General features: G+C 47.5%; 1 protein-coding gene across 1 annotated transcript in view; it reads left to right on the forward strand.

Annotated features, from left to right (window-relative positions):
- The first annotated feature begins 251 nt into the window (after positions 1-251).
- Positions 252-19,876, forward strand: part of LOC147729750 (eosinophil peroxidase-like) — a 43,508-nt gene continuing 23,883 nt past the window's right edge. Inside the window, exons 1-5 of the mRNA XM_086954635.1 lie at positions 252-327; positions 3,093-3,186; positions 6,794-6,969; positions 12,792-12,912; positions 18,904-19,033. Coding sequence (XP_086810761.1) covers positions 252-327; positions 3,093-3,186; positions 6,794-6,969; positions 12,792-12,912; positions 18,904-19,033 — 597 coding nt within the window. The remainder of the gene's footprint in view (positions 328-3,092; positions 3,187-6,793; positions 6,970-12,791; positions 12,913-18,903; positions 19,034-19,876) is intronic.

Below are 19,876 nucleotides of genomic sequence, written 5' to 3' on the forward strand. Positions count from 1 at the left end.
AGTGACGGCAGGTAGGCTGCGTCACGGGAGGTCACGACCCTTGTTGGAAAGCAGCCGTGCCCCCTGCAGCGCGAGCCTTGCCAGGCACTGGGGTCAGGTGGAGCTGGTGGAGGCGGGGATGCTTGGGGTGCTGGGGACCGAGCGCCCCGCTCTTCCAGAGCCCTCCCTGTGGATGTTGATGCTGGGGGCTGCCGGGGTAGGTGGGGGTCGGGCAGGCCGTTTCTAACTCTGTCCCTTGTTGTCTTTCAGCCATGGGTCCCGTGAGAGCTGCCCTCCGGTTGCTCCTGGCACTGGGTTTCTTGCAAACAGCAGCGTCTTCTTTCTACGGTAAGGCCTTGTCCTGCAGCCTCTGTCCCTCTTCCCTACTCGCCCCTGAGCGCCCATTCCTAAAACATGCTGGTAACACTGGGCAGAATGCAAGGTGGAGTCGGAATGAAAGGTGGAGTCGGCTCTGCCATGCTTTTAGCCTATAGTCTACAGGTTGTTAGTGCACCGGCATTGGGGGGGGGGGGGGGGGGGGGGGTGAGGCGAGGCCGCTGCCGAGGGCACTCTGGGCTCTCGACTGCTGGACGCGGGTGAGATCTGTGCGGACTGAGAGCCCCTGAGCGGAAAGGTGACGGAGTGTGAGGGTAGAGGCCAGAGGCAGCCGTGACTTCGGGCAGGAGGGGACTCACTGACTGTCAGTTACGATGAATGTTTATTTATTTATATATTTATGCGTTTTTATATAGCGCGGACTTTACCCGAAGGTGTCAGTGCGCTAATGTCTCACTCCACGAGGCCGGCAGTGGCACGGTGAGACATGGCGGGTCTAGTAGTGGGTGACGCATGGGTACTAAAGTGATTGATAGTGCAGAGACAGACGGGTCAGGGTGAGATGTGGCTGCTATGAGTGGGTGGGATACGCCTGCTATGAGTGGGTGAGATACGCCTGCTATGAGTGGGTGAGATACGCCTGCTATGAGTGGGTGAGATACGCCTGCTGTGAGTGCGTGAGCTGTGCCTACTATGAGTGGGTGAGCTGTGCCTGCTATGAGTGGGTGGGATACGCCTGCTATGAGTGGGTGAGCTGTGCCTGCTATTAGTGGGTGAACTGTGCCTGCTATTAGTGGGTGAACTGTGCCTGCTATTAGTGGGTGAACTGTGCCTGCTATTAGTGGGTGAGCTGTGCCTGCTATGAGTGGGTGGGATACGCCTACTATGAGTAGGCGAGCTGTGCCTGCTATGAGTGGGTGGGATACACCTGCTATGAGTTGGTAAGCTGTGTCTGCTATGAGTGTGTGGGATACGCCTGCTATGAGTGGGTGAGCTGTGCCTGCTATGAGTGGGTGAGCTGTGCCTGCTATGAGTGGGTGAGATGTGTCCGCTATGCTGTGGGTGGGTAAAATGTGCCTGCCATAAGTGAGAGGTGTCTGATATGATTGGTGACGTATGGCTGCTATGAGTGGGTGAGATATGTCTGCTATGCTGTGGGCGGGTGAGATGTGGCTGCAATGAGTGGGTGAATTATGCCTTCTATGAGTGGGTGAGCTGTGCCTGCTATGAGTGGGTGGGATATGTCTGCTATGCTGTGGGTGGGTTAGATGTTGCTGCTATGAGTGGGTGAGATATGCCTTCTATGAGTGGGTGAGCTGTGCCTGCTATGAGTGGGAGAGATGTGTCTGTTATGCTGTGGGTGGGTGAGATGTCTGCTATGCTGTGGGTGGGTGAGATGTGGCTGCTATGAGTGAGTGAGATATGCCTTCTATGTGTCTGCCATGAGTGAGGGAGGTGTCTGTTATGAATGGGTGATATATGGCTGCCCTGATGTACATTAAGGGCTGATTACAAAGTCTTTAATGGGACTCGCTCGACTGAGATCAAGTGGAATGGACGCGCTGCTCTTTGCATGGCATTAAGTCAGGCAGTTCCCCTCTGAATAATGGCGCCCTGAGCTCAGCTCGCCCATGCCCGAGGCCGGCCCTGGCTGGGGCATCGACTCATGAGTGCCCTGAGTCACGCCGAAGCGTGTACAGAGTGGCCACCTTTGACTGGTTCTCAGGAATTGCAGTCTACTCCAGAAAAGGGGGACTCTGGGAACCTCTAGTGGCGATCTGAGGTACTGCAAACTGCTACAGAAAACTATTCGTGATGGATTCCAGAACCTATAGTAATAACATAAAATACTCCACCTGCCCCTGAAATGATTTGTTTGAGTCCAGGACCTCGGTTACTAACCCATGCTCCTGTAGCTGATATTTTGTAAACACCTACGGTACTGCAGCCTGCTAGAGAAGTCCTGTTTCTTACTACAAATGAGCAAAGGTACTCCAGTCTGAAACAGAAACAGGATTTGTTTTTGAATCCATGAAGACTACTGCAGTAAGAATTTCTCTCTGACTCAAGTGACCACTAGTAACTAACTAAGATACTGCAGGATTCTACAGAAAGGTCTTACCTCTGACTGGAGACATCGCTAGTAACAAGCATTAGCAAAGCTTATTTTCAGTTACAACCATATGTATTGGCTTTTCCAATTCTTGTTTAAAAAAACTGAGATCGGTGGGCTTTGTCAACACTTGTTACACATCTGCTGTCTGTGTCTCCTTTTCCCCTGGTTGTTTTCTTTACTCTTTCCCATCGACCCCATGTACCTTTGGCTACTTCTCACCTGACTTTTTTCCTTAAGCATTTTCTACCTTTCCCTGTCTCCACACCGCCTTTTTCCTTCCAACTTCTTCTTCTTGCTTTTTCTCCTGGCTTTGCTCTTTGCTTTGTTTCTTTAATTCTCTCTTTCTTGACATGTCCTTTTTGATTTCAAGGAACTATGGATACATGTATTAATAAACGGGAAAGGTTTACTCCCTTGAACTCTACCCACGCTTTTGTGTATAGAATTCCATGGCAACTGAGAGCCTATTGAAACTCGTATTTTCTCTTGAAAATAACACGATACACTGGGCGAATTAAAAGGCTGTACTTTTTTTTTCATTACACAGGCTGAATTCAGGTAGGTACTGTTAGTTTCACAGCAGCACTTGCAGATAAGTGTCAGACTGTAGGCTCTTATAAATGGCACCACTCTGTGTTTAATTTGAATTTCATCTTTGCAGATGGGCTGGAAGAGGTAGAGACTTCCTTCATTCTGAGGTGTGCGGAAGAAGCCAAGCACCTGGTGGATGCCGCCTACAAGCACACGCGCCAAACGTGAGTGACGAAGGTTTGGGTATTACTGATTATATCTATATAAGCTGACATCACTTCCTGTCTTCTGGTCTCTGACCTTCTCGGACCTGCACATTCAGCGCTGCCACTACTGCCCAAGATGCTCTTTCAGAGCTGCCACCATAACATGTTTTAGAACCGGCCCCTTCAAAATAGGCAACTACCGCTGTCTGGCCTTTAATCTCTCAACTCGTCCCTCTACAGCTGCCATCACTGTTGGAGTGAAGAGAACTCGCCATAGATCACCACCAGGCATCCTATCATTGTTAAATCTCTGAACTCTGACCTGCCCTTTCAGAGCAATCATAACTGCCCGAATTCTAACTCAGCCCTTTGGAGCTTCCATCCTGGCTGAATCTCATTCCGCCATCGGAATTCCCATAAATCCACGAGATTTGCTCTACATGCACCCGATTGAGATCCGCCACCTCTTATCGAGCACCACTTAGGCTCTCTATCTGCTGGTGAGGCGTGCGCCACCGCTGTTGTTGCTGTCTGTTCTGTGAAGTGGGGTGGCTCAGTCTACCTTCCATGTGTCACACCTCTCTGGTGAAGCATTCATTGCCGCTGGTGATGCTATGTCTGTTCTGTGTATGTGAGGTGGCTTATACTACCCTGCCCTTGTGTGTCACACCTCCCTCTCCGATGGTGAAGCACTCATTGCTGCAGGTGATACTATGTCTGTTCTGTGATGTGGGGTAGATTATACTACCCTGCCCTTGTGTGTCACACTCTCCTCTCTCGAACAGTGAAGCATTCATTGCTACTGGTGATACTAAGTCTGTTCTGTGTATGTTGGGTGGCTAAGTCTACTCTGCATGTGGGTCACACCTCTCCTCTCTGCTATGGTGAAGCACTCATTGCTGCTGGTGATATTGCGTCTGTTCTGTGATGTGGGGTGGGTTAGTGTACCCTGCCATTGTTTGTGTGCCACCTTTCCTCTCTCCCATTGTGAGGCATTCATTGCTGCTTCTGAAAGTATGTCTGTTCTGTGTATGTGTTGTGGCTTAGTCTACCCTGTGTCACACCTCTCCTCTCTCAGATGGTGAAGCACTCATTGCTGCTGGTGATACTATGCCGGTTCTATGCATATAGGGTGGCTTAGAGTACCCTGTATGTGTCACACCACTCCTCTCATCGATGGTGAAGCACTCATTGCTGCTGGTGATACTATGTCTGTTCTGAGTATGTAGGGTGGCTTAGTCTACCTACCTTTTGTGTGTCACAACTTTCCTCTCAGATGGTGAACCATTCATTGCTGCTGGTGATACTATGTCCGTTCTTTGTATGTGGGGTGGCTTATTCTACCCTCCAGGCGTTACACCTCTCCTCGCTCCGATGGTGAAGCATTCATTGCTGTTGGTGATGCTAAATCTGTTCTGTGTATGTGTTGTGGCTTAGTCTACCTTCCATGTGTGTCACACCTCTTCTCTCAGGTGAAGCACTCATTGCTGCTGTAGATACTATGCCGGTTCTGTGCATATAGGGTGGCTTAGAGTACCCTGTATGTGTCGCACCTCTCCTCTCTCCGATGCTGAAACATTCATTGCTGCTGGTGATACTATGGGCCTAATCTAGTTTAGAGGACCGAGTACTCTGTCACAAAGTTGGTGGCTATCCCGTTCGCCTTATTACAAGTGTAGGATAGCCGAAGGTACTTATAATAAGGTTAATGGGATATCCGTCGCGTCTGTGATTTTATGATGGAGTAACCCGCTTTGAAACTTTACATCAGGTCCTATTTTTGCTCTACGTGAGGGAGCGTACGCTACCCTTCCCATGTGTGTTGTGCCTCATTTTTCTCTGCTGGTGAAGTATGCCACTCCTACTTTACTTTAGATCTTGATATCCTGACCGCTAACTCCACTCCTCACACCTAAAAAGATCTTGCAGAGATTATGTAGGACCGTCTTTTTCCTGAGGCCAGCTTTCCAACTTTGTAAGATTCAGTAACTGTACATCCGTTTCATGACATGACCTGCTATGGCCCTCAATGCCAGTGGGCACTTTGCACCAAATTGGTATTTTGAGTTTTACTGTGATTCATCACACAATTTTTACCAAGTAAAATCTAGTGGAATTAGTGCTGGCAAAAACACTGCACCAACAGTTTACAAACCACAGAGGAGGACAAAATATGCAGTATTACCACGTTAGTCCTCATTCTGAAGTGTGGAAATCAGAAAAGTGCAACAACATCACACTTAGTAACAACCAAACCCATGGTATTGATATTTTCGGCCACAATAGGATATGCATCACAAAAAGATGATGGACGGAATGCTGAACATTGTTAAACATTCACCCCTAGTCTCAGATATGAGTATAATCCATCATTATGATCACCACGCCATTCCAGTTTAGACCCATCCATATGCAAATCAGCCTTGACCCTGCTCCCCAAGGGAACAGTCCATCACGAACTGACTGGCCAGGTCCTCCCTGGACCGGAAAACAAGCATCCTGGGACCGGTTTTGGGGTATCACCCCTCATCAGCCAGGCTGGGCTGCACATTCGGAGTTTGATATTTTTTATTTCAACATGTTTTATTTTTTATACAAGAACACATTAGCAAATCTGTTGCAGGGTTTGAATCGATTAGTCCACTCTCTTTTAGACCAAATAATTCTTTACAGGCCCTACATATCATAACAGTGAAGAAGAGAAAGAAAAACAGAAAGGAGCATGAAAGCAAGGAGTGAAAGAAGAGATAGGAGACATCTGAGAACTACATTGCTTATAAAATGTCTGACATACAGTGGGAGTTTGATGGTATTAACCCCACAAATTCCACTGAGGTTTTAGCTGCGAAAAAATTGTGCTTGCAAAATTAAGTGGGTGTTGTAATTATTGCAAAACCAGGCATCTTGATTCAGGCATGAACTCCTGTTTGTGCACTAATTCGCATTTGCCGGGCACTCAACGTGGACCTTAGTACTATTCCAATTTATTAAACACATATTGAGGCTAGCGGTGGTCTGTAGAAATCGAGCAGAAAAGGTATTTAGTGATACAGTCCTGTTCAATACACAGATGATCTGCTCCTAATATTTGATTCCATTGGAGGATCGCAGGAGGACTGTTCAAGAGCTCTCAGTGACATTAATCTTAAACGGGTTAAGAATGTGTAGACTCTTCGCACATCCTAAATTCAAATTGTCAACACTAATCTGTAAAACGTTAGTTTTGGGATAAATCTTTGTCTTTCAGTTTTGCCTTCAAGAACCTTCTGTCCAAGCTCACAATTTGAAAATCTTTCCTAATGGGGAGCTACAGCATGCAAGGAACACTGTTCTAGAGAAGTTAGCTTCATAAAATAAGGCAAAGGGGGTACACGTTAGTTTCATATCTAGCAATGGAAAGAGTAACTGCACTTCAAAGCTCACTTCTTTGATGAACATAAAAGTGAATCAGAACTTAAGACATGTAGCTCCAGTCCTGGGCCGCGAGGTTTGCATTGCTGCGGTGCTGTTCGTGATCTGTGTGTAGCTCAAGGTCTTCATTTGCAGCACTGGCAATTGACACATTTAACTAAAAATTAAAGACCCAACAAATTGACCAGACCCAAATTATATTTTTCCTTCCCAGTTTAAAGAACAAACTGAAGCAGGGGAGCCTCTCGCCTTCGGACATCATGGCTTTCTTCAAGCAGCCGGTGGCAGGCAGCAGGACCGCCATTCGGGCAGCGGATTATATGGAGACCACCTTCCAGTTGTTGAAGGAGAGAGTGGAGAACTCCTATCAGAGGCCCTTCAATATCACAGGTAAGAGACCGTTGGATAGCCCTTGGAGGTGATTGTTCACTAACCAGCAACTAGCAAAGTACTGCTCAGTCAAACCAACCAGAGGGCCCTGTACAGCCACTGGCAGACTGTTTGGCATACCCACTAAGAGACTGATTAGTATTAATTATCAGGTATTCTATAATATAGCTGGAAAGAGGCTGCCCTCTGCAACCAGTGAGACTCATCAGAGGGTATCCAACTGCAGGATGTCAGATACAACCACTGACATTCTGTTCATTTTAACACACCACTGACAGACTGCTTAGTACAACCAGTAAGTGATTGTTTCCTATTGCCAACTAGACAATGTTTCCTATTGCCAACTAGACCATGTTCAATAAAGCTACCTCAAGACAGTCGATTACAACCTAAGAGACCGTTTAGAGGTTAAACAACTAGAGGAGGCTCAATACAACCACGTAGACCATGCTCAGTGTCCCCAACCAGAGGAGACCGAGTACTAACAACAATAGACTGTACTGCATATGAAAGAAGTACAACAATTAGCAGCCTGTTCAGGAAATACCCTGACATTCCAGTGATGTCGAGAGATGCAGGACCTCTTGACAAAAGGTCCACGACCCCACCTTGCCCAGTTTGTTGCAGTAATACATGGCGGTTGTGTTGTCTGAACACCTGCACAAGCCTTCCCTTGATGGAGTAGAAAGGCTTTCAATTCCAGCTGGATCACTCGGAACTCCAACATGTTGATGTGGAGTCCGGAATCTGCCAGAGAAGAGAGCCCTCTGATCTCACCTCTCACAGATGGCCGCCCCATCCCAGGAGTGACATCTGTCACTACAGTCAGCTCTGGTTGGTGAAGGGAAAGGGGTCTGCCGCTGAGAACTACTGCAGATCTTTTGCAGAGCCTTCCGAGATCTGGACCATGTTGGAGAGATTTCCCAGATGCTATAACCACTGGAACTGCAGGTCCCACTGCAGAGCCTGCATACATCAGTGGCCATGTGTCACAAGCAGGATGCAGGAGGCCATGAGGCCCAGCATCCTCAGTCAGTCTCACCAAACTCCAGGACAGAGGCTGAAATATCCGTATCATAGCCTGGATATGACCGGTGACCGTCCTGAGACCCTCAGAAGCGGTCGCTCCTCACGCTGCTCCCTGATCCCATTCTGGTATCGTAGCACTATACAGCCTGAGTGCTCCTTGCCTTCATTATCAGCTGCCCATTGATCGCATTGCCCCTGCCACCATTTTTGCCTGATTAGCGCCTTGACTGTATTTGTAACGTAGCGCTATCGTAGCTGCCTGCTGAGCTGCGCTTTCATTGTTAATCGATTGTGCACTGCTGCCTTGAATTATTTGTGCATGATTGTGCCGGTGACACTTCCCTTTTTAATAACTATTGTTGGGGTCTCGTCCTATGTGACTTTTGGCTTGCTGCCATTTTGTTGTTGTTTGTGCCTTCCCAGCCTGGCTCTCCACCCCGCTCCCGCCTCCCAGCTGATCCTCCCTCACCCCCGCCCCCTCCGCCATCCACATATGACAGATGCTTTTGCGCGCAGCGTTCATGCGCAGCGATCGCGCCGAAGGCGCGCCAAAGGTAAGCCCATCTACGCCTGTCCGCACCTGGACCGCGCCCAGCGCCAGACCCCCTGGCCCCCGCAAATCCAAATCCATCCGCTTAACGTATGATGCCGCATCCCTCTCAGCACTCCACCCCGGCCGACTCCAAGACTGCTACCAAGCCGCCCCTGGACACACCCATGGACCCTTCACCTGCCACTCCTGCAAACTCGACTGCATCAGGACCCACTCTAAATCCAGACTCCAAACAGAACTCCAACACTATTCACCTGAAGTGCATCCTACTAAACACCCGCTCGGTCCACAAACACGCCATTGAACTCTGGAACCTACTTGATACCACTTCGCCGGACGTCGCCTTCCTTACAGAAACCTGGATGAACGCCTCATCAGCTCCCGACATCACCATAGCCATCCCGGACAGCTACAAGATCATCCGAAAAGACCGCACCATCCAAACTGGAGGAGGCCTCGCCATCGTACATAAGAACTCCATTCGCATCACGACCAGCTCAGACAATCACCTCGCAGCCGCCGAACACCTTAACTTCTAGATCCACACCGACCCCAAAACCACACTCGGAGGCACCCTCATCTACAGACCACCCGGACCCCGCACACAATTCAGCGAAGACATCACTGACTTTATCAGCCCACACGCCCTCCCCTCTGAGAATTACATTCTACTGGGAGACCTCAACTTTCACCTGGAAAAGAAAAACGACAGCAACACCACCACCCTCCTGGACAACTTGGCCAATCTCGGACTAAAACAACTTGTTGATACCCCCACCCACTGTGCTGGGCACACGCTCGACCCAATCTTTACCTCCAGCAAGCACATCTCCTTCAACCACACCACAGCTCTCCACTGGACGGACCACAGCTGCGTTCACTTCAACTACAAAAAGACCACGACCCACAACCTCCCTCAACCAATCCCCCGAAGAAACTGGAACAAATTACCACCGACCAGCTCCTCACTTCGCTTCACAAAAACCCCCCTGCCAAATCATCGAACCCAAACCAAGCTACCATCAACCTCACACAATGGATCACCCACAGCGCCAACGAACTAGCATCCTTGAAAAACCATCAAATCAAGCAAAGTGGCAAAAAAGCCCCCTGGTTCAACGATGACCATATCCTAGACATCCAAGAAGTTCTGTCGTACCCTCGAAGGCCTGGAGAAAAAACCCAACCACTGACAACCTGACCGCCTTCAGGAATGCCACCCGCAAACACCACCAACGGATCCGATCCACCAAGAAATCAGCATTCAAGGATCGACTCGACGACAACGCCCACAACAGCAAGGAACTATTCAACATCGTCAAAGTTTACAAACCCCACTGCCGGCACCAATGACATCACTCCCTCCCAAGTCCTCTGCGACTCCCTAGCCTCTTTCTTCCACAACAAAATCGCAGACATACATAACAGCTTTGATAATCAGTTCGGAGACCAGTTCACTTCACCCACCCCCAAACCAAACCGCCCCTCTACCAACCTTTGCGCCTGGGACCCAATCACTACTGAAGACACCATCCACCTGATGAACTCCATCCACTCAGGATCACCTACCGACCCATGTCCTCACCACATTTTCAACAAAGCAGACTCCACAATCGCACCCATCTCCGTGACGTCATCAACTGCTCCCTCAACTCCGCTACCTTCCCGGAAAGCTGGAAACATGCCGAACTTGGCGCCCTTCTGAAGAAACCCACAGCAGACCCCACGGAACTTAAGAACTACCGCCCCATCTCGCTCCCCCATTCCCTGCCAAAGTTATTGAGAAAGCCGTCAACAGTCAGCTCGCCGCCTTCCTTGAATCCAACAAATACCTCGACCCTTCACAATCCGGCTTCCGAGCCAAACACAGCACCGAAACCGCCCTCATCGCAGAAACCAGACGACATCAGAACACTGCTGGACAACGGAGAAACAGTTGCCCTCATCCTACTTGACCTCTCCGCAGCCTGTCATAGCACCCTCATACAACGCCTCAACAGCGTCTGAATACAAGGAAAAGCATTGGACTGGATCATCTCGTTCCTCGCCAGAAGAACCCAGAGAGTCCACCTTCCCCCTCAGATCGGAACCCACCGAAGTCATCTGCGGCGTACCACAAGGATCGTCACTCAGCCCCACTCTCTTCAACGTATATATGAGGCCCCTCTCACTCATCGCACGCCAACACAACCTCATCATCTCCTACGCAGATGACACCCAGCTGATCCTCTCCCTCACCAAAGACCCAAACACCGCCAAAGCCAACTTACACGAAGGAATGAAGGATGTAGCCGAGTGGATGAAGAACAGCCATCAAACTAAACTCGGACAAAACGGAAGTCCTCATCTTAGGCTCATCCCCCACTGCTTGGGACGACTCATGGTGGCCACCGGCCCTGGGAGCAGCACCCATACCAACAGACCACGCACGTAACCTTGGCTTCATCTTGGACTCCTCCCTCTCGATGACCAGACAAGTCAACGCCGTTTCTTCATCATGCTTCAACATCCTTCGCATGCTCAAAAAAATATTCTGTTGGATCCCCACCGAAACAAGAAAAACGGTCACCCACGCACTAGTCACAAGCCGACTGGACTACGGAAACACCCTTTACGCCGGAACAGCAAAACTTCAGAATAAACTCAAACACATCCAAAACTCCTCAGCCAGACTCATACTAGACATCCCTCGCCAAGCTCACATTTCCGGTCACCTTAAAGACCTCCAATGGCTCCCTGTCAACAAGAGGATAACGTTCTGACTCCTCACCCACGCACACAAAGCCCTCTACGACCTAGGACCCGAATGCCTCAACACGCGCCTGTCCTTTTACACCCCCACCCGCCAACTTCGCTCGTCCAATCAGGCCCTCGCCACCATTCCGCGCATCCACCGATTCACCATGGGGGGGGAAGATCCTTCTCCTACTTAGCGGCCAAAACCTGGAATTCTCTCCCCACCCACCTCCGCCTTACACAGAACCACCTCTCCTTCAGAAAACAACTTAAAACTTGGATATTCGATAAGTAAAGTACCCCCCTCCCCCCACAAGCGCCTTGAGACCCACTGGGTGAGTAGTGCGCTATACAAATCTCTGAACTTGAACTAAGAGAACAGAATATGGTGACTATAAATATGAATGTAGGGAAGCTGAAAGTAATTTCTTTTACAAGCTAACAGGGAGTCCCTGTTAAGTGTCCATTTTGGAATGGGTTAGAAGACCTGACATTCACTGCAACTACTGTCTTGTGGTAATGTAGACTCTGCCTCACTTCAACCTGTGCCAGCAGTCATGGGCATAGAGACCAAAGTCCTCTACGTGCGACCAAAGCCTATGACCAACAGCACATGACTCCTGAAAACCAAATTCCTTCAATTCTCCATTCCCAGAGTTTAGCAAGGGTTGGTAGAGAAGCCTTTGTTGGTGGGTGGAAGACACTCTCTCTGAAAAAGACTTCTCTCTTGGGAAGAGATCTGGGTCGGTCTGGCACACAGCCTCCATACTTTAGTTTGGTGCATTTGAGGTATTACAACATCAGTAAGGGCATATATTGTGTTGACATACCCTCATTTCAATAGGCAAAGTTTTTCCATTTCAATAGGCAGTTTTCAAATAAAGCATGTTCTGATGTTGTACTATATTTTTTAAAATTCTTTGTCAGTTGAAATCCTCACAATCTCCTTAGTAATTGTTTCTTGAAATGCACTAAAGCACATTTCTTTGGGTAGACTATTGCAGGTTTGTTATTGTTCCGTGACCTCTCACTTGAAGTATCTATTATACTGAATATTTGTAATTTTCATTGTGATTTTGTGTAAATTGTTGCATTTTTTAATTTGTAATCCATTTAACATTTTCCCAACGCTCTTTTTATCCATTTATCGAAGATGTATCCTTCTGTTCTTATTTGGATTCTTTTTGTACAGTGCCCCATTTCTCTTCATTTCCCAGAATGCACTTTGTACATTTTATACTTAAAGAAGACAAGACTATTAGCAGATAAAGGAACAATTTGAGAAGACCAGTAAAACAGCTCCAAATCTAACCAATTAAGGTTTCTTTGGGAAAAACAATTTTGATAAAAGTGCTTGTTAGGCAAGCATAGTAAATAGAATTGAAACAAAACGGGGATTGGAAGGGGTTGGCGAATGTAGTGAGTTAAAAAGTATATTTTGAGTAATATAGGGGTGGGAGGATTAGTAAGGATTTAATATTACTTTTGTTGTAACATTTTGCAGATATACTCACTGCCGAACAGCTTCACTCCGTCTCAAAGGTCACTGGGTGTGCCTATCAGTCAATGCCGACAGCTTGTCCGAACAGTCGATACAGAACCATCACTGGTGAATGCAACAACAGGTAAATGTGCTCAGCATGGCTTCTTTTGACCTATAATGCCCGTGGGTCACTCTGAGCTATAAGGGCCACTGGAGTTATGTAACTGTGGTTGTTCCGTTTTTCAGCATAATTATCGATCTGCCGCAGCTGTTAAAAAATCAATCTGTTGCATAGTCCCTTAGATTTTAACAAAAAAAATAGTGTCTAGCTCAAACGGCTCAGAAATTTGAATGAAATGAAATAAAAATGTATAATAAACGCGCACTACTACCCTAAGGTGTCTAGGCGCCCAAGCTAGCTAACCGGAGAGTACCAGGTTAGGAGGCTGGCCAGAGTTTAGAGACTCCTACAGGTTGAAAAAACAGGTTTTTCGTTTATTTCTAAAGCAGAGGAGGTTGGTTCCTTTTTCAGGAATAAGGGAAGGCTGTTCCAGAGATGGGAGGTACTGCCTATAAAACCGCTCCCGCCCCATTTTGCTCTTTTTACTCTAGGAATAATATTGCATGTTTCCAAGCGAAGGAATTGTGCCGGAAAATACCAATGAAACCAACGGTTAAACTTGTGGGTCTTCCCCGTGAAGAGCCCTGAAAGCAATGCACAGGGCCTTAAACTGTATGCGCTTCTCAATTGGTAACCAGTGGAGAAGCGGAAGTGCAGCTGATACTGATTATCTTTTGTATGGCAAGTAAAAGGCGAGCGGCTGAGTTCTGTAGGACCTGAAGCTTATTTAGACTTTTTTCCTATTTTTACGAAAAGAGCATTTGCATAGTCCATTTTTGAGAGTATCGGAGTGGAAATTAGTTTTCTGCAGGTCTTTTGGAATGAAGGGAAAGGCCTTTCTTAAAAGATTCATAGTAAAGGAGGAAGACGTGATTGCATTTATGTGCTCTTTGAAGGCTTGTTGATTATCAAAAATAACTCCATGATTTTTTACCTTTTTAACTGGTGATGGAAGTTGGCAGAGTGCAGGGGGCTGCCAGTCTTGGGACCTAAAGGAAGGGTCCTTCCCAAAAGCAGTACCTCGGTCTTGCCTGAATTCAACTTTAAGCAGTTTTGGACCATTCACTTTCCGATCTCCTGCATACAGTTGTAAAAACGCTTTGCTGTCTCTGAAACATTAGATGATACTGAGATCACGAATTGGATATCCTCTGCATAAGTGACTGCAGAGAACCCAAAAGATCTAATAAGTTTGGCCAAAGGGGCTACATAAATGTTAAATAAGGTCGGGCTAAGAGACTAACCCTGGAGGACGCCAGAAGGGAGAGAAGGATGAGGTTTTAAATTTGTCAAATGCAACAAACTGAATTCTGTCTGACAAAAATCATTTGACCAAAGCAGGGGCTTTATCTTTTACCCCCAATATCCTCCATCCTATTCAGCAGGATTTGGTGGTTTACAGAGTCCAATGCCACTGAGAGGTCCAATAGGACAACACTGCACTGCCCCCGGCATCCAACGTCCATATAATCTGTTCCAAAGCACTTCTCGATGCCTATTCTGTACTGTGATGTTACCTAAATCCGAATTGACTAGGGCCTAGGTGGCTTTAGTCCTCAATGAAGGCTGTAAACTGCAGAATAATAGCTTTTTCGATTATTTTCGCCGGAAGGTGCAATCTGGAATTGGGACAGTAGTTCCCAGGATCTAAAGGATCTAGTTTAGCTTTTTTAACTAAAGGAAGACTATAAGCGATCTTCCATGAAACTGGGAACTTTTCCTGACTTAATCATAAGATTCAACATTTCTGTTAAGTGTTCTGAAATAGTGTTGGCTACGAAAGGATGGCTTTAGTTTGAACATGGGAGAGTTCAGCAAATGAAAGTCAGATTCAATTTGGGAGTCACCGTGACATTAATTATTTTTAGTTTGAGAGTCATTGTGATTAGTCAAAGTTTAGAGGAAAAAAGATTAAAAACCGACTTGACCTTATCTTGAAAAAAGGAAGCCAATGAATTATAGATGGTTTGTCCATTCCCTGAAACCCCATTTCAGGAGGTTTAGATAACTGTTTAACAGTTGCAAAAAGTTATTTTGTTGAATTTTTGGCTGCTTCTATCTTCTGAAGGAAGTATTTGGATTTTTCTTTAAAAATAACATTTTTATGAGGCTAAAATAAGTTTGTATTTTTTTCTGAATGCTCATAATGACGCCTCCATTTATTTCCTGCCTACGACATGCTTGTTTAAGCAGTCTTAGGTTTTCTGTGAACCAAGGTACAGAGGGAGTGTCCCAGTTCCTCCTATGGGGTGTAGCCGGTGGAAATTTTCAGTGGCATAATAATAATGGTCTAGAGCCTTAATGAGGTCCTTACAGAGTCTGGGGTTCCGCATATACCAGGGAATAATAGGTGCTACTCTACCTGCTGAATTAACAGCAACACACCACAAAACCGAAACCAAAGAGGGGAATGGTCCAAGAAGCCCCTAGCCAAATGAACCGCCTGAGTTATACAAGATGTGTGGGCCGCCGGCACCAAACAATAATCCAGGCGAGAGACACTACCGTGAGCTCCAGAGTAAAAGGTGTATTGCCTCTGGTCTGGGTGGAGCAGCCTCCAGCTAGCCACCAAACCTATTGCATCAGTCAGGCAGCCATTGCTGGGTGCGCCCCGTATCTCGCTGGGGATGCCTGTCCAGAAACCACTGCAATATAATCACCCCGTATCCCTCCCCCCCCCCCCCCCCCCCCCCCCCCCCCCTCAAGATCAAGAGTCCCACTGGCAGGTCCAACAGGAGCTTTCCCAGATCACCAAAAGTAGTGGCCTGCATATCTGGGGGAAAATACACCGACAAGAAGGTAAGGATATGCCCCTCCCAGCGACCTGTCACCCCAACATATCTGCCTCTGTCATCCTCCAACCTGGAGTCGATCAACAATGGGAGCGCCTTCCGAATAAGGGTTCCCACCCCACTGGATCCCAACGTGAAACCAGCATGGGCCACCAACTTGTACCCCATTCTATGCCTCGCATTACAGGAATTGCCAACTAAATGTGTTTCCTGGAGCAAGACCACGTCCGGTGATTGACGTTTAAGATACCGAAGAACAATAGTACGTTTAATTTTGTCCCCAGTCCATTCACATTCCAACTCAATACCTGAAGTTCCCTACCCCCATCAAACATGAAAATGGAGCAGCGATCCTCTCTGTTGCAAATCACACATGCTGCAGTCCCACCCGATACCTGGGCTAATAAACTGAAAACGCACCAGACCAAACAAGAAAAAAAACACCCCAATGATAACATTCCCAACTCACCTTACCCCACCCTGCACCCCTGCTCTTGGCTTTCACCTAACCCCAACTTGCAGTGTGCCTGTCGCCCCGTACACTAACTAACCGACTAACTAAAGATAGCAATGAGGAGGAAGACCGCTATTAAGAACCCCCTTAACTCTCAACCCATGTCTATAGCGACACTCATCTCTTACGGTCATAACAGTAAAATAAGCTTGCTGGACACCCCCATGTTAATTTCCAAAGGTGGCACCCTCTATTTGCTCTAACTCATCACCCTCCTCCACAGTTCCCGGTTGCTCAGTCTCCGGGACAGGTTGTGCATCTAAACAGTCTGAGGCAACGTCTGGGCTATCAAAAAAACCACGATTTCCATTGAGCTCAATCCGCAGTCGGGCCGGGAACATCATGGCATACTTCAAACCCCTTTCTATGAGCCTCTTCTTAATACCCATGAAACCCTGGCGCTGCCTCTGCACCGCCTGTGTAAAATCAGGGAAAAAGGAAAGACTAGTGTTCTCAAATTTGAGAGGGCCGCCCAACCTGGAGGCCTTCAGGGTAGCGTCTCGATCCCTGAAATTAAGCACTCTTGCAATCAGCCGACGTGGGGGAGTCCCCTGGCCTTAGCCGTCCACCCGGGACTCTATGCGCCCGTTCGATAGTAAAGAAATTACTCCGTCCTTTAGGTTGAAGGTGATTAAGGACGAGATCTTCCACGTATAAATCCGGCTCCGGGTTTTTGGCCTTTTCAGGAACCCCAACGATTCTGACGTTGTTTATTCGGGCCCTCCCTTCATAATAGTCAAGCTTACAGCTCGTGAGCTCCCTGGCCCTCTTGAGCTCCCGCACCTCCTGCTGTAGCGACGCCACATTCGTCAAGCTCAGTTTTGATGTCCAGGGACTTACAAGTTACTAGTTTTAGTGAGATCTGCACGTATAAGGTTGACTTCGATAGTCACCGTATCTAGTTTATGATCAAGCGACTCCATTTTCTGTCCCAGGGATGTTCTATCCCATCTATAGCTGCCATCACATCAAGAAGCATAGGTTCCACCAGAGGTTTGGCCAGGACCTTTCCAGAGTCCTGCCCCTTCTTTAAGTCCTGTGGGGACCCATTGGACGTCGTGTAGCGGTCCAGCTTGTTAGTCTGCACTTAACAAGCTCCCTTAGAGGACTGAGATTGGGACTTCTCTGTTTCAGGTATGGACGCCATTTTTAATCCACTGTTAGGACCCTCAATAAAACGCACAAAGCGTCCACGAGTCCACCAGATTGTGCAGTGAATTTATTAGCTTCCTCCACACACCAGTCCCTGCCAAACTCCGCATCTTCAGTTACCTCCGGACCTGAGATCGACCCTCAGGCCACCCCCTGCGCCTGTCATCAACCGCCACCAGATACCAATCTGGTAGGGACACCGACAGGACAAAGTCCAGATCTCCACAGCGTCAGAGAAGGGGGGAGGGGCGAAGGGGAGCAGATGACCAAGATTCTGCCTCACCACAACACAATCAAGTGAACACACTCCACAAAGGCCTCATCCAGTGAGGCAGACTATCCCGCCGCTCATGCTTCCTGCAGCCGATCGGTGCCGTCTTCTGGCGTACTGCGCACAAAGGCAGGGCAGCTTCCCCAGAGGCCCCCCGGCTCCTTCAATACCGGGGTCGCGTATCTCAATTCGCCGCTCCAGCCATGACTCCCGCTGCATAATCAGGGGCAAAGTCTGCGGCACTACACTGCTCCTCGCTGAGCCCCCGCCTCCGTCAGACCAACATCTTCCAACCAGTATTAAAGAAACTCCAGTGGCTGCTCGGTGGTGGTGCATGTAGGCGCAGCCAGGGGGGGGGGTGATGTAGGACCAGTCACGCGGGTCTGTCTCTCTGCTTTCCAGATCAAGTTCGGCGATTCTCCGAACCGGCTGGTCACTTACGGTTTCGGCCGCGGCTGTTAAACTCGCGGCCGGCCGCTCATCACACTCTAGCTCCGGGCACAGCGCGTCACAAAGGCCCAAAACTTTGCCGTGCATAGCTCTGGTCCCCGATCTCACATCAGGACCGGAGTTACTTTAGGGGGTGCCACGGATCTCCGCTGACAGTTTCCCACAACTGCATCTGAGGATAGATTCAGGATATGGGGCAAGGGTTTCGTCCCGACGGAGCTGCTCACCTACATGGCCATCTTAGGCGCGCATTAGGCTCCTCTATGCATTGCCTCTTCTTGACTGTATTGTTCTGCAGCTTATGGTTTCCATTGTTTGTCCACATTAGTTAGCATTCTCTTGTACAGCGCTTGAATTACCTTGGGCCACGTTTGCGCTATAGGATATTGCAATTTTTTTAAAAAATGACTGCATAATCCATATATTTAACAAAAGAACTAGACAGCTGTGCATCACTCTCTTTCAAACAGTTATCCAAGGCCTCCTTAGAGCAATGCGTCTCGAACCCTAATAGTGGTGGTTATAAATATTTTCTTCTGAAATTCTAATGAAGACTTTCTTTCTACCTTATGAAACCATTTTGTGGTTACTAAGCACCCAGTAATGGAATTGCATTTGGTGTTCCCTGACATTCTTTTCCATTCTCTTCAATTAATTTCAACCCACACCATTTTATTACTATGTCTCAACTTTCAGTTCAAAAACTGTTCTTCACAGCAGCAATTTATAGGTGGGTATCTCAATATGGTTGACCTTGCAATGTTTTAACACCAAGTTTATTAGCAGTGCTTAATCCCAGCATTTGTTGCATTTGTCTTACATTCTCGTTGTAGGAGGAATCCGCTTCTCGGTGCTTCAAACAGGGGGTTTGCTCGTTGGCTTCCAGCGGAATATGAAGATGGAAATTCCCTCCCCAAAGGATGGACAGAGAACAGAAGAATAAATGGATTTGCACTTCCTCTGGTAGAGTATGAGGGGCTGGACCTATGGTGAAGTTGGAGGGCTTCTGCTCTGTGATATGACTGATGGTAGAGCCAGTGGTTAAGAGGGAAGGTGTCAGCCTACCATATTTTTATTTTATTTTTAGAGATCTCTATAGCACGAACCAGACCCAAGGTATGGTATCAGACCGCTTCACATAGTGAGCAAGGTATGAATAGCACATTTAGTAAAAACACGGCATACAAAAACAAAGCATACAAAGTAACAACAAAGCATAACTGAGTTCGGGGGATAAAAGCAGAGTAGAGAATTGTTCTGAGCAATAAGAATCAATTCAAGATTGTGCACGTCTTCGCTTCGAAGTATCAGTGAATGGAGAGTATTAGCAAGTTTGAGGTTGTAAGCTGGCGTGGTGTTTGTGCAGATTTAAGGCCGGAGACCATACAATAGAGGGGCTGTACAAACCACGTTCTGTAGTGGGTACATAGTACAGATCACCAAATCAGGCAGGTTACTTCTTGAATATATCCGGTCCCACATATGCTCCTAGGGAAAGTAGTCAGTAAAATGTAGATAGGACACCCAACTTTGATCAAATGTTTGTTCAACCTCCCGATCCTACTGACTCTCACAGAGAACATTCCACACACAACTCACAACATTACATGCACACATCACTACTTAAGCAGTGTACCTTCATGACACTGCTCATAAAATATATCAAGTATCATTACTTAGCTGGTGAGTTGCTACATTTATATCATGATTCATTACATTGGGTTCATCTTTACTCCCCATATCAGTGCAGGTAAGTATTTGTAAATAATGAAAGCATACGAAAAGGGTTAAGGAGATAAATAGTAT

This window comes from Lissotriton vulgaris, chromosome 2_1 (assembly GCF_964263255.1).
Source record: "Lissotriton vulgaris chromosome 2_1, aLisVul1.2, whole genome shotgun sequence".
NCBI classification, from domain to species: Eukaryota; Metazoa; Chordata; class Amphibia; order Caudata; family Salamandridae; genus Lissotriton; species Lissotriton vulgaris.